The 15962-nt window shown below is 35.6% G+C and overlaps 1 protein-coding gene across 6 annotated transcripts in view; it reads left to right on the top strand.

The window, feature by feature from the left end:
• Sec22a (SEC22 homolog A, vesicle trafficking protein) overlaps positions 1-15962 on the top strand; it is a 90921-nt gene that overhangs the window by 37242 nt on the left and 37717 nt on the right. For all 6 annotated transcript variants that reach the window (XM_078044112.1, XM_021735637.3, XM_013364568.4 and 3 more), the window contains one exon: positions 7610-7725. In XM_078044112.1, coding sequence (XP_077900238.1) covers positions 7610-7725 — 116 coding nt within the window. The remainder of the gene's footprint in view (positions 1-7609; positions 7726-15962) is intronic.

Genomic DNA, 15962 nt, shown 5'->3' with positions numbered 1-15962 from the left:
TTTGTTGTTGTTGTTGTAGATGGACACAATGCCTTTAATTTGTTTATTTTTACGTGGTGCTGAGGATCGAACCCAGGGCCTCTCATGTGCTAGCCAAGTACTCTACCACTGAGCCACAACCCTAGCCCTCTGATTGTATTTTTATTGATAATTTTAAAATTTCATTTTCTGATTTTTGTTGGTTTGTTAGCTGTGTCTCTTTGATGTGTGTGTGTGTGTGTGTGTGTGTGTGTGTGTGTGTGTGTATGAGAGAGATTATTTGGGGGTTCATAGTGTGTATGTGATAATTCATGTGAAGGCACCTAGCAAACCAATAACTAGTTCTCAAAATAGAAACAGTTTTTGTTTGTTTGTTTGTTTTTAACCAAAGGACCATGTCAATGCTTCATAACCCCAGGGGCCTCTTTTATTATTCTTTTGTCCTGGTTTATTCTTATCTTCAAGAGATATTTTAAGCACTATTGGATCCATGAATTGTAAGAACCAATGAGTAAAGTGTCCTATAGTTCAGTCTGGATACTTCTCTTTCTCTGGGCCCTTCTCAAACATTGTTATCCAGTAAACAAATGTAGTGCTGTTATCTTTGAAATCTGAAAGGCATGCTAATCAGTATATCTTTTCTTAGTGGAATGGATTGTAAGGTGCATCAGTTTGATCCTGGCTTTTGCAGTATTCTTGATCTTTGAGCAGCAGAAACTGATTGAGGTGGTAGGCTCCTACAATTTTTGATTTCTATGGTCTGGCATATAACCTAAGGCATACATTACCATCTGTTTTTCAGGTACAATCAACATGTGATCATCAGTGACATGGATGAAAATAATGCTCTACAGAATGTTAGATCTTTGTAGGCCACGGGTCAGGAAATATATTCTATAAAGGAATAGACAGTAAATAGTTAAGGTTTTTGAGGCCACATAGTCTCTATTCCAGTTCTGCTTGGTATAATGCATAAAAGTAGCCATAAACAATATGTAAAAGAACAGGTTGGCTGAATTTGGCCTGTGGTGCCAACCCCTACTATAGACTATGGCACAGAGTTGATGTATCATAGTGGCCATGTGGTAAATGTACTAATATCTCTGTCAAATAAAAGCAAAATGTTTCTGATTTCCTGCTTATTGGAATTGAGAAAAAAGTTTACCAAATTAGTACTACACATCAGGGCATGAATTAATGCTGTAAGGGACAGTGCAGTTGGAACCTAGAGTAATCTGTCATCCTCTAAGATGCACCCATTTTGGAGACCTAACTGGAGAATTAAATAGGAATATAAGAGTCATCACCACCTGCATATCTTTTAAGCCTTGGATGGTGCCACTGATCTCTGCAGTTACTTTAGAGATTAGAATTTTGATGGTGTCTGTGTTGTAGGAGCTACAAAGACTTCTGTTGGCCACCCCTTCTACAGGTCTGGCAGTCAGTGTTGCTAAGTATTTCTGTCCATTTATATATACCCCCTGGGAGTCAAGAGAATAACCTTAATTTTAGGTGTAGGTCCAACCTGGTCTACCAGGAGGTGGACTCTGTTAGAAACTCTTTGTTCTAGCTGACTTCTATACATTCCTTTCTGATCTTTAGACCATTGTGGTGTGCTGGGTCACCAAACATCAGACACTAGGAAAATGGGGAGAATCTGAGATTTCTTATTGTTTTAAAAAACTGTAAAAAATAATTGACAACTAAAACTTATTTTAATCTTAAATTTGCTTTGAATTCAGACCAAGTCAACACGTTTTCTATAATCCTCAAGTTAAAAGACAGTTTTATGGGGAAACTTCTAAATAAAATTTCTCATTTTATTTTAGAATAAGGTTAATAATCACTTGATAAACATTGTTTTTCAAGCTTTCCTCCAATCTGTTACACTGTTTCAATTTCTTTCTTTCTTTTTTTTCCCCATATTTTTCTACTTTTTTCTTTCTAACCCTCTGACAGCCCACTCCCCCCCCCCCAGTTTGGAAGGAATGTTTTTATCTTGGTATACTTAATATTTACTGAAGTCTATAAATGTTTATCACAGAAGTCAGTACATTGAATGAAGTATTACTTTTGCTTTCTTTTCTTTTTAAATGTTTCACTATGGAAACATTCAAATATAGGCAAGGTAAACAGAATAGTATAATTAATCCTGTTGTAACTATCTTGCTCCCATAGCAATTGTATCAATATTTTGTCATTCTTGTTTTACCTCTACTCCCACCTATTGCCTACTCATCTATTTGACAGTTTATTTCTATAGTTCTTTTTTAAAGGGAAATTCATAATCTTTGCTTCTGGTTTTTAAAATATATGTTTTATTCTTATTCAGTTGTGGTAAGGTCAACAGACCAGGAGATGACTGCCATTGCAACTATAGTGTTTTAATACTCATAGATCCCTGGAGAAGGGAAAGGAGAAAATGTGGGAAAGAACCTTTACTGTGGTTTCCAAGGGAAGAAATGGATCAGATAGAGTGAGGACTTCAAGATTGTTTAGTTTCAATGAGTTCTGGGCATAGGAGCTATGTGTATTTGTGTGATGCCTAGCCATGGAGTAATTAGGGCAGGGACATAGTGGCTCTCAAGTATGAGAGAATGTGGTTAAACGTATGAGAGAAGGTGGTTGAGAGTGTGAGGCCTACTTGGGCAAGTTGTTTGCCAGATTGGCTAACCCTGGAAGAGGCTGTCCCTCAGGGTCAGTAAGGCCTCAAGATTTCAAAGTATCAGAAATAAAATGACATGATTACTGTATTCCATAGTCTGCCTCTTTAACAAATATATGACATTTACATCTCCCATAGAAAGTTCCTCTGTGAAATACGTAGATAATTTTAAAAAGTAAAAAAGATAAAAAAGTTTCTTTATATCCCTTCCCAGACTTGACTTCTCTCTAGATAACCACCATTTTGATTCTTTTCAGTTTATATTCATATTGTTTGTTCTAGAACTTCATTAATCAAGATTACATTGTGTGACTCCTGTGTATGACTTCTTTTCCTTAGCACAATGTCATACATATTGCATATCTCCTTTTATTGCCAAGAAGTATTCCATTGTGTGAACATCCCACAACTTGTTTATTCATTTTTTGCTGATGGCCTTTAGTTTGTTTCCAGTGTTTGGTTATTGTAAATAAAGCTACAGTGAACATTCATCTTTTATTGATGTTTTTCATTTCCCTTGAGTAAATATCAGGGGTGCAATGCTTGGTCAAAAGGTTATTAGCATTTTTAAGTCTAAGAAATTGCCAGTTTTCTGGAGTTAATTGCCATTTTACATTCCTGTAAGCATTTTATGAGCATTGTGATTATTTGACTTTTTAAAATTTTTTTTTAGTTGTAGATGGACATAATACTTTTATTTATTTATTTATCTATCTTCTTTTTTAATTAATTAATTTATTTTAATTAGGTATATGTAAAAAGAGAATGCATTTTCATTTGTAGTACATGTGGTGCTGAGGATCAAACCCAGTGCCTCACACATGCTAGGCAAGTGCTCTACCATGGAGCTACAACCCCAGCCTATGAATTTTCCTTTCATCTACTTAAATTATTTTGTAAATCTAGGAGTTTTTTTTTCCTTTTTAAATTCAGATTTTTCTTTGACTTGTCTAAAGACACTGTTAGCTCCATCTTTCTTCTTGATGGTCTTCCTTTGCTACGTTTATATGGTTCTTTACTTTTCTGGTTCTTTCACGTTTGTCTTCCCAGACTCTTTTACCTGTACTGAATGGCAGTCTCTACAAAAGATTTGCATCAGCCTGCTTTTTCCTTTGGTAATCTCATCTAAACCCCTCCCCTCAGGTGCAGAACTCCTTTGCTTCTCCAGTGCTAATACTTTTCCACTTGAAAAGCAATTGAAAATTGCTATTTAAATGGGCTTCATCTTCCCCCCAAATTTGGTATGTTCAAAACATTTTCATTTCTTTCTGTGGATCAGTTGCTAGCACCTTATCTTCCTAGACACCAAGAATAAAACTTGGCATTTTGTTTGTTTGTTTTTTCTTTTACATATTTTATTGGAGCATTACAGTGGTACATAATGATGGGATTTATTGTTGCATATATTGTACAATGTAACAATGTATTTTAGCCAATATCACTTTCATTTTATAAAATTCCCTTTAGTTTCCCACATCTAATTATTTGCCAAGTCTAATAGTTTTAACTTCCATGATGTCTCTTCTTTCTTGTTTGCCTTTTCTACTGTCACTATCATAATTCAGCCCCTCTGTCAGTTTTTTTGCAGTGACTTCCTCCTTATGCGCTCACTACCGAAAAACTGTAGAAAGAACAGGGACTTTGTAATTAGATAGACCTAAGGTCTAATTGAGAAGATGGCCCTTACTATCTATCTGACATAGCAAATTACTTACCTCAATTTACCAATGAAAAATTTTAGGTACAGAGCAGTTAGTCATTCCTGTCTGATGAAGCATTCCATTTTGAAGGATAAATGAGAGGATGTGTGCTTAGTGAGAAGGCACTCAGAAAGTATTGTTTCTCTCTTACTACTTCTAATCTCTTTAAAACCCATTAATAAATTAATATGCTTAAGCATTGCCTTAACCGTATCAGTCTCTTGCTCTTCAGTGTTACTCCATTATGTAATTTCCCATAATTCTTAGCCTTTTACTTCAGACTATTAATTTCCTTGAGTTCCCTTTCTGATTTTATCTTCACAAACAACCCTTTGAGCCAAACAAAACAACTAGCAATGCCCTATAGCAGAATGGTTAAGAGCATGAGTTCTGGGCTGGGATATTGGTCAGTAATAGAGCACTTGCCTAGCCTGTTCAAGGCTCCGGGTTCCATCCTCAGGACTGCCAGTAACAAAGAAAGGGAGGGAAGAAGTGGAGAGGTGGAAAGTGCGTGGGGCAGGGTCTAAAGTTAGGCTGCCTGGATTTAAATTTCAGCTTACTTACATTGTGTCCATGAGCAAATTAGTTTATTTCCCCAAACCTTAGTTTTTTCTTCTGAAAAAACAAAACAAAAACAAAAACAGGATAATTATAGTGCCTACTGCTTTGGGTTGTAGGAGAGATGAAATGAGCTCATACATACAAAGCACTTGGTGCCTGGCACTGAAATGAGCTCATACATTCAAAGCACTTGGTGCCTGGCACATGGAGAGTAGTCACTATTAGTGGTAGTGGTAGAAGTAGTAAGTGTTGAAGCTTTTATGAGTTTCTCCCATTTCCATTTCAACGCTCATGTTCCATGCTCTGCATGGAGTAGTATTCCTCTCCTTTATGCCTGATTGTATTTTATCTATCTTCAAAGATTTTCCTTGCTTTTCCTCATTTTATTTCCTCTTCAGCATTCCTGAAGTCGCTCTACCAATATCCCTGATTCCAAGGAATTTCATCTTGCTTCTTTAAGAACTTTTACAAACTTTGTAAATCATTGGTATATTTTGAGAGAAATTTAATTTTGTTATGAAAATGCCATTGGGCTCAATGAGGCTAATTAAGGAGAAGACATTGTGGCAGAAGACAGTAGCAACAAAACAAAACAAAACTCATCCAGATGACACTGCTTTGGATCCAGCAAAACTATTTTTTTTCCCTACACTGCTTCTCATTTGTTATTGTTCCACATGCACTCTGCACCTGATAGTGCCTAGTATGGTGCCAAACAAAATTGTACAATAAGCATTTTTGGATAACAAAATTTTTCTGAAGTAAAAAATGACAATGATAGCTAGTTTAAAATGTGGTCAGATATCTAATTCAGTTATTAAAGTTGGAAATTGTCTTGTAGGTGTGTCCCCCCCACCTCCCGCTTTGTGTTGTGTGTAGATGAAATTTTTCTTGATAACTATTCTCAGAATGCAAGCCACAGGTCTTGGGAAGAGGGCGAGGGTGGAAGCAGGGAAATTGCCACTTTAGAATTTCTTTCCCACAGTGATTTGGCAGAGTGTCAGCCTGTCCTTGAGCACAATGCATACCTTGTCCTTGTTAAAGGAGGCCTATCATTTGCTTTTATGCCTTTAAAAATAGTTTTGGTCATTCTGAAATAATTCATAAATGGTATACTATTATTATAAAGAGAGTGCTCTAGGGCCGAAGGCAAGTGTTTAGAAATGCAATAAATATTTAATTTATATAGACTTATTATTCATTTCTTAAATAGATATTCATCAACACTTGAAAATGATAATATCTTTCTGTTGAAGACTAACCAGACCTAATTGACTGTATAGGAATTTTTAGTTATAGTGCAGAATATTATTTGCTTTTTTTTTTTTAGTAAGGTAAACTCATTTTGTATACTTTAGAAGTGTGATTTACATAATATATTTAGTTGTCAGTTGGTTTTATTCTTGAGGCCCATATTAAAAATTTCTTTTTAAAATTAAGGTCAGTTTCCTCTTGCTCACTGAGAGGGGGTGGAGAGGGTGGGAAGCTGTAGAATATGACTAATTGGTAGAACAATTAGGTAGGCTTTAAAATGTGAGGTAGTTTTTTTCCACTGACAAAAGACTTGGTACCACTACTTACAGAGATATTTGATTGCCTATTTTCATATTAAAACCTCAAGGAAATTTATTGGGAGGCTAGTCATGGGCACAAAAGAAATTTAAGGAAATGTTAATCCATATGTTCTGCTGAACTTGAAAAATAAATACTTTTTTGTGATATGTCTTTTTTGATTTTATAAACTGGGGAAGCTTTTCTGCTGTAATGGCTGAATATAATTTGGAAAGATTTAAGTCCATCCTTATATTAATGTTCCACCTCATTAACTTCATTGTTGGGCTTTTACACTTCAGTGGTTTAAATAAAATAATCAAAATGTGATTCTGTTGTCCTCTCTTTGCTGTCTCTCTTCTGAGATTTATTGGTTATGCATTTACTTTTGTGTTTTCATTTAGACTATTGTTAATTCTACTAGTGCAAAATGATGATGAAGGGAAGCTGTTATAAAACTGAAGCCCTGAAGATGAGGGAATATATTTGTTAAGATAAAGTGATAACTTCTGCAGCTGGTATTTTATCATTTTTGCCTTCAAGTGGTATTCAGAGGACCAAGAATCTCACAGCTATAAGAGCACATTCTGTTATGAAGTTCTGATTGGTGAATATATATGTGCTTTCACATATATCCAGTGATATTTATAGCCCTGAGATCCAAATAAGGGGAAGCTTTGCTTAAAAGCAAACTGTTTATTCTTAAAAATGTTTTCTAATCATTTGTAGAGAAAAGCAGGAATTATGTGATGAATTTTCAAGCAAAGTCACCTTGGTGATATTTGCACTTACTTGCATATAGAAGACATAGTAAGACAGTTTTTTTCCTGAATGATTTACTGCCAGATGTGAGTGCTTATTACAATTATATATCCCAAATGCAAGTTAGATGTCTTTGTTTAAAAATATAGAAAAAGGAAGTTAATTTGATTTGAGTTCAGGGGAATGAAGCTTTCTTATTGTCAAACATTTTGCATTTTAAAGAACAATTGCTAAGATACATTGTAAAAAATTACTTGGGTTTGACCCATTTAAATTGAGTAATAAATTTCTGTTTAGCCTTTAGTTCAACTACACGAGATATAGTATTCTTTCCTAACCATTTCTTTTATTTCTTTTATTTATTTATTTTGTTTCTTTTATTTATTAACAGCTCACCAGCGACTGGAACCAGCAACTCTGTCAGGGATTGTGGCATTTATACTTAGTCTTTTATGTGGAGCTCTGAATTTAATTCGAGGCTTTCATGCCATAGAAAGTCTCCTACAGGTACTGTGCTATTTTTACAATTTCAGTTGACTGTACCTATTCATTCTACTTGTTATATAATTGATTTGAATTGGTTTGGGTATTAGTGCAACTCACAGTGCATGCTCAAAGTCTGTGTCCTTTATATCTACCCGTTCTCCCTTCAAGAACACTCATTTCTAGTTGACTTTGTCTTAATCAGCACTTGGTTATTTATCATCTACTCTGATAGGCATTGTTGATAGGCATGTTTTAGGACACCAAGATATATGTGACATGAGTCCTGTAGTCTCACAGATTAATCTGAATCGGGGAGGCAAATAAGTCCATGAGTAATTGCCAAATACATAGAGTTGGGAAAAGGAGAGTTCAGTGTTAGGGTAGGAGAAGACTTTGTGGAAGAGAGGTGAGCTGGTACTGAAAGGAACTGAGTAGGCAAAGAGTAGTGGAAGAATGAAGGAGGCATGCATGGCTAGTGTTTGTATCTACTTCTATAAATTTCTACTTATTTATCTATTCCTTTCTTGATTGGTGGTCTTTTAAAACCTGAGCTACCTTGGAGACCACTGATGTTTTTTTTTCAGACATTACCAACTCCAATGGAGTTACTTCCAGAGACTGTAGCTATCAGAATATATTGACTTTTTCCTCTTATGCTTTTTGTATACTCTTTGAAATTTCCTTTCTTAGAGTTGAGCACATTTGAGACTACACAGCTTTTATTCCTTGTTTCTATTCACTTTCTCTGCTGAGTTCTTGACACTTCCATGTTGTGAATCAGATTTTTCTCTTGGGTCAGCATTAAGTTAAGAATATCATTTGTAAAAACCCACTCAACATACTATATTCTATTTTATTTCTTTCTCTCTCTCTCTCTCTCTCTCTCTCTCTCTCTCTCTCTCTCTCTCTCTCAGTAGGGGATTAAACACAGGAGTGCTTAACTGCTGAGCCACATTTCCAGCCCTTTTTATTTTTTATTTTGAGATAGGTCTTGCTAAGTTGCTTAGGGTCTCACTAAGTTTCTGAGACTGGCTGGCCTTGAACTTGTGATCCTCCTGCCTTAGCAGTCAAAGGATTACAGGCATGTGCCACCACACGGGGCCTTAATCTTTTTTATTGGTGAATTATATTTGTACATAATGGTGGGATTTATTATTACATAAACATACATGTAACATATATATATATATATATACATATATGTATGCATATATAATAATATAATTTGGCCAGTATCATTCCCCAGTATTTCCCCTTTCCCTTTACTCCTCCCTCCCTTACTGTATTTTGTTTTTAAAGTACTGTTAATTTGGGAGATACTCAGAGGATACATTCTGTATACCTTCTGAATGTACTCAGCCCCCTAAAGACAACAGTAGACATCACATGTTCTGGTGACAGAACTGTCCCTAAAATGGCTCCATGGGGCTTGTCATTACTTCTCAGTTCTTCCAAACATTCTTTGTCTATAGATAAAGTCTCTGTCCCCTTTTAAGCAGAGGATGCTGGTTACTGTTCCTTGGCCTTCCTATCCCCTGCCCCTCAGCCAAGTCAGATTTATTCCATCAGAAGTAGTTCAATTTTGAGCCAATTAAACAAGTTGTCCAAAAGAAGAAACGGGAGTAGTCTAGAAACTATTGACTGGAAAAGCTACTAAATAAGGTGCACTTTTGTTTTTTAAATTGTATTAATGAAATGGAAAGAACTGTAGTAGCAGTATGTGAAGAGTTGATTTTTGTTGGTGGAGCAGGCCTGGGTAGAGAAAAACTTCAATACCACAGAACCTCACTTACATCTCTGACTCATAAGGGCCATGGAACCTGGGACTCAGACCATATTACCTTTAAGTTAAAATGCAGACAAAGTTATTGTACCCCACAAAGTTGGTTAAAGGGAACTATAATTTTTTTTTCCCCCAGGCACTGATATATCCTCTCAGGCTGATTTCTCCCTTCTCTCTCCTGATTCATGACTTAAAAGCTAAGGAAAGTGTATAAACTACAACCTTCTATTGCTTTTGAGATGTTACAATTAGCTGAAGCCTGCCTTGATTTTATAATTTTCCATGCTCCCTCTTATCAGTAATATCTTATCTCATTATAATTGATACAATTTTAGGTTTTATTATTTTTTCATTTTTATTTTTTTGGGGGGTGTACAGGGATTGAATTCAGGGACACTCAGCCACTAAGCCACATCCCCAGCTCTATTTTGTATTTTATTTAGAGACAGGGTCTTGCTGAATTGTTTAGGGCCTTGCTGAGTTGCTAAGGCTGGCTCTGAACTCTCAGTCCTCCTGCCTCAGCCTCCCTCGGCTGGGATTACAGGTGTGCACCACTGTGCCCAACAGTTTTAGATTTTAGAAGAACAATAATCTGATTAAACTAATTGCTACTTACATGGAACTGATAGTTGTGAGATTTCTTAGTGTATTTACATTTTACGAAGAGAACTTTATAGACCAATATCTCTCATGAACATAGATGTAAAAATACTCAGCAATATATTAGCAAATCAAATTTATCAATGTGTAAAAATGATTTTATAACACAACCAAGTGGGCATTATGCCATGTCTGCAAGACTGGTTCAACATTTGAAACCTCAAATGTCATATCAACAGTCTAAAGAAGGAAAAGAATCACATGATTATATTAATAGATGCAGACAAAACATTTGACAAAAATCCAATCCCCACACGTGAAAAAACTTGCAGCAAACTAGGAATAGAGAGAACTTCCTCACCTTGGTAAGAAACATCTGCAAAACCCCCTACAGCTAGCATCATCCTTAGTGATGAGAAACCAGATGCTTTTTCCCCTAAGACAGAAACAAGGTAAGAATGTTTCCTTTTACCACTCCTATTCAGCATTGTACTGGAAGTCACAGTTGATGTAATAAGACAGAAAGAGGAAATGAAGGTATTCAGATTGTAAAGGAAGAAATAAAACTGTCTTTGTAGATGACATGATTACTATGAGGAATTGAAGGAAAAAATAAAACAAAAGCCCTGCAGCTCATAAGTGATTATAGCAAGGTCACAGAATATGAGGTTAAAATATACAAAAGCTGTCCTAGATGCCATCAAAGAACAATTGAGGTTTGAAATGAAAAACAATACCATTTGTATTGGCACCCAAAAAAAGAGTACTTAAGAATAAGTCTAACAAAAAATACAAGATCCATATAAAGAACACTATGAAAATCTGATAGAAGAAATATCTGAATAAATGGAGATTCCATGTTCACAGATAAGAAGACTCAATGTTGTTGAAGTATCAGTTCTTCCTATTGTGTTCTATAAATTTAACATAATCCCAATAAAAATCCTCGTAAGATATTTTGTGGATATTGATAAAGTAATTTTAAATTTTAAATGGAAAGGCCAGAGTACAGAGAAAAGCAAGCCGTTTTGTTTTGTATTCTCACTCATGGCATTCTGTACTTCTAGAACTTCATTTTTGATATCAGGTGTCCAGAAGGTTTTCTCACACTAACCAGTTCTTCAACACCAGTTGAGTGGTCTACAGTTCAAGTCAATTCTGACACTGTCTACTTGGAGTTACCACAGACCTCACAGGTTAAGGGTGGAGTCCCACAAGACTGTTCCTCCCCCAATATGAGATGAGTTACCAGTTGCAAATCCAGTGTCACCTGTGATTACAACCAAGGCTGTAACTTGGAGCTTCTCACAACTCCCTCCTTTGATACAGTCATTTGCTAGAATGGTTCACAGAACTCAGGGAAACATCTTTACCCATTTATTATAAAGAATATTACAAGTCTACAGATGAATAACCAGATGAAGAGGTATATAAGGGGAGGTCTGAGCACAGGAGCATCTGTCCCTGTAGGGTTAAGGGATACCACTGCCCACATTTATGGATGTGCTCACCAACCTGGATGTTCTTCAAACCCCATCTTTTAGAGATTTTTAGGAAGGCATGATTGCTTATTAACTTCATCTCCACCTTTCCTCTCCTAGAAAACGGGATGGAGCAGAGAGTTCCCAGCTTCTAATCATGGCTTGGTCTTTCTGGTAACCAGCCCCCACACAAGAGCCCACCAAGAGTTGCCTAAGAACAAAAGATGTTCTTATCACCCAGGAAATTCCAAGGGATTTAGGAGTTCTGTGTCAGATGCCTCTATAATTCAGGAAATTACAAAGATCTTAAGAGCTCTGTGACAGGACTAGAGTCAAAGACCAAACATGAGAGAATAGTCTACACAGTACTGAAGAAGAACAACAAAATTAAAGAACTCATATTATCCAACTTTAAGACTTATTATTATAAAACTACAATAATTAAAAATAGTGCAATATTGGCAAAAGAACAAATAGACCAATAGAATAGAATAGAGAGACCAGAAGTAGACCTATATCCATACTGTCAATTGACCTTTTTTAAATTCTAATTTGTTATACATGACAGCAGAGTGCATTTCAATTCATATTATACATATAGAGCACAATTTTTAATGTCTCTAGTTGTACACAAAATAGAGTCAGACGATTCACATGTTCATTCATGTCAATTGGTCTTTGGCAAAGAAACAAAAGCAATTCAATGGAGAAAGGATAGACATTTCAACAAATGATATTGGAATAACTGGGAATTCACATGCAAAAGAGTGAATCTTGATATAGATTTTATTTTATTTTATTAGAGAGAGAGAGAGAGAAGAGAGGAGAGAGAGAGGGAGAGAATTTTAATATTTATTGTTTAGTTTTCGGCTAACACAACATCTTCGTTTGTATGTGTTGCTGAGGATCGAATCCGGGCCGCATGCATGCCAGGAGAGTGCGCTACCGCTTGAGCCACATCCCCAGCCCCTTGATATAGATTTTATAGGGTTCATAAAAATTAACTCAGAATGGCTCACAGACCTAATGTAATGCACAAAATCTTCTCATAGATAAAAACTTCTCATAGATAACCTAGAAGAAAACCTATATGATATATGTGATCTTGGGTTTAGCAGTGAATTTTTAGATACAACACTTAAAGCACAATGAGAGGAAAAAATGATAAGTTGGACTGCATTAAATTTAACAACTTCTGTTTTGTGAAAGACACTGTTAAGAGAATGGAAAGAGAAGCCACAGACTAGGAGAAAATACTTGTAAAATCGATTTGGGGATTGACTCCAAAACACACCAAGAACTCTTAAAATTAAAAAAAAAAAAAAAGAAGTCAAACAAAGCCAATTAACAAATGGGTAAAAATTCTAAATAGATACCTCACTAAAGAAGATACACAGATGGCAAATAAGCATATGAAAAGATGCTCAGCATCATATGTCACTAGGGAATTGCAAATTAAACACAAAGAGATACTACTACATACTTGTTAGACCAGGAGATGGGAACCCACAATTAAAAGTACAAATACTGATGAGGATATGGAACAAAGGGAGCTCTCATTTGCTGTCGAATGCAAATGGTATATTCATTTTGGAAGACAGTCTGCTGTTTCTTTTCTCACAAAGTTAAACATAGCCTTACCTTGTGATCTGACAGTAGTATTCTCAGATATATCCTCCAGGTAGGGGATAGAAAGCTTGATCCACACAAAACCCTTCACATGAATGTTTATATCAGCTCTATTCATAATTTCACAAAGTAGAAGTTACTAAGAAAGGTGACTTTCAAAAGGTAAATGGATGAACTATAATAATCCATCCAATGGACTAATAGTAATAAAAAGAGCTATCAAGCTGCAAAAAAGGAATGGATAAGCCTTAAGTGTGTATTGCTTAGTAAAAAATCCAGTATGAAAAAATTACATACTGTACCATTTCAACTATATAACATATAGCAAAAGGCAAAACTATGGACAGTAAAAAAAAATTCTCTAGTTGCTGGGGGTTTAGGGGGAGAGCCAGGGATAAATATCTGGTACATATTCTTACAACAGTGATATTCTGTATGTTACTGATGGTGGACACTTTCATTATACATTTGTCAAGCTACAGAATATGTAGCACAAAAGTGATCCCTCACATAAACTATGGATGTTAATAATAATTAGTATTAGTTAGTTGTAACATATATCATATGATGCTTGAGTTACTAGGGAAAACTGAGCAGGGGATAAAGTGGGGTATAGAGGAACTCTCTACTCAATTCTTTGTAGATGTAAAACTGCTTTAAATAAGAAGTTTATTTTAAAAAGCCAACACTAAAAAAAAAAAGACTTTCTCCTTAATAAATTGAAAAAAACTGGAAAGAGAAGAATGTTCTCTGGGCTTTGATGTTTTTTAGTTAAGTGTGACTCCATTTAGCAACACTAAGTATAACCTGTTACACTCTTAGGAAGGGGTGGAGTGGGCCTTCACTGCCCGTGGAGAGACTGTGCCTCCTTCTTTACACAGCTGAGTAAGGGTGTTAGATCTCTAACCAGAATGGAGCCAGGTTCAGGGATCTAATACAAGTTTCTAGGTACATATATACAATGTTGTGCTTCTCAGAACAATGGCCTTTTGAAAAAAAAATAGTTGTAGATGTACACATACCTTTATTTTATTTATTTTTATGTGATACTAAGGATTGAGCCCAGTGTCGCACACTTGCTAGGCAACCGCACTACTACTGAGACACAATCACAGCCTAGAATAAGGGCCTTTTTGAGAAAGCCAATGAGAGTCAATCCCCTTCCTTTAACCTTGCACCCAGCAGTCCCTGCTCCGCCCCCATACCTCACCTGCCTGAAAATCAGTATGTTTTATTTTGCATGAATATGTATAAATAAACTCTTCTGGATAAGAAAGTAATAAACAATGGTGGGAACTGGACAGGTGGGGAAAATGGAGTGAGACTTTTCACTGAATATCTTTTTATTTATTTTTTACTTATTGAATCATATAAAAATTATTTATTCAAAATTTAAATAATAAAAGTGTGTATTGGAATGGGGATGTAGCTCAGTAGTAGAGCACTTGTCTAGCATGTATGAGACCTAATAGATAAGCAGGAGAAAAAGATAACTTTTGTTAATCCAACTTGATTGGTAGACTACCAAATAATAAAAATCTCAGGTAAAGGTCAATATTTTTGTGGGAGTCTAGGAAAGAATGAACATTTTCCCTGGATTTTTAAACTTCCCCCTTTCCCTGTCTTAGATTCTACAGTTTCCCTAGGTGCTTCAAAGAATTTTATTTGTTTGCTTTAAACAGTTCATCATTCTTACTAGTGATGGGATATGAAAGGGAAATTGGGTAAATTATGTCTAGGAAAGAGTCTGGAGTGGTCTTTTTAAAATCAGTATGTAATTTATAATTTGGAGACTGTGTGTGCTTGTGTATTTTTCTGATGATCCATATGGAATTCTTTCTTCTTCACTGTGGTTGTAGACTGAATTTACTCCATTGGCATTTTCTTCATATCTGACTCCAATAACTATAAATTGTTATATATGGGATTCTTTGCTCTTAGGTAAATAGGGCATTTGCATCTGACTGTGTGTTTCTTTAGCATTGTTTAAAATCTTTGTTCTGTTATTGCCCATGTGATATATTCCACATACATTCTTATCAGTAGTTGAAGTTTCTGAAATAGTGAATCTCAGAAGAGAGAGGAAGAAAGTGCAAAGTAGGAAAGAATGTAGTCCACATATAGTTTGTCACTTGAAGGCAGTTTTTTGTGTTTTGTGTTTTTTTGGTTTGTTTTATTTTGTTTTGTTTGTAATAGGAATGAACCCAGGGGCACTTAACCATTGAGCCACATTCCTAAGCCCTTTTATATTTTATTTTGAGTCAGAGTCTCACTAAATTGCTTAGGGCTTTGATAAGTTGCTAAGGCTGGCCTGGAACTTGTCATCTTCTTAACTCACTCTCCTGAGTCCCTGGAATTACAATCAGGTACCACCATGCCTGGTGATTCATTGGAAGTTTAAAAAGATTACCAGCAGATTCTAATCCTCTCATCTAAATGAGAATCATTACCTTTAGAAATTAATTGAACCAAAAGTAGACTCCCATTGCTCTAGTAATTGGGAATTTATCCCCCTGGAGAAAAATGTGGTAAAGTGACTGGTGCTTGAAAATATTTTTACATGTCTTCCTGTGAGGATGAACAAGGGAGTGCTGTAAAGTGTTGTATAGTATAGCATCTGTCTTCTAAAGATTCTGTATTATAAAAGATGGGACGGAGAAGATGAAATATCTGAATGCAAATAGATGCAATGATAGTTTTAAGCAGAGTAATTCAGGGGTGCAAACTAGACTAATTTTTGCAAGTACATCCTTAGTCCAATTTCA

Source organism: Ictidomys tridecemlineatus, chromosome 3 (assembly GCF_052094955.1).
Source record: "Ictidomys tridecemlineatus isolate mIctTri1 chromosome 3, mIctTri1.hap1, whole genome shotgun sequence".
NCBI lineage: Eukaryota > Metazoa > Chordata > Mammalia > Rodentia > Sciuridae > Ictidomys > Ictidomys tridecemlineatus.
This window is presented reverse-complemented; position numbering and strand designations above follow the sequence as displayed.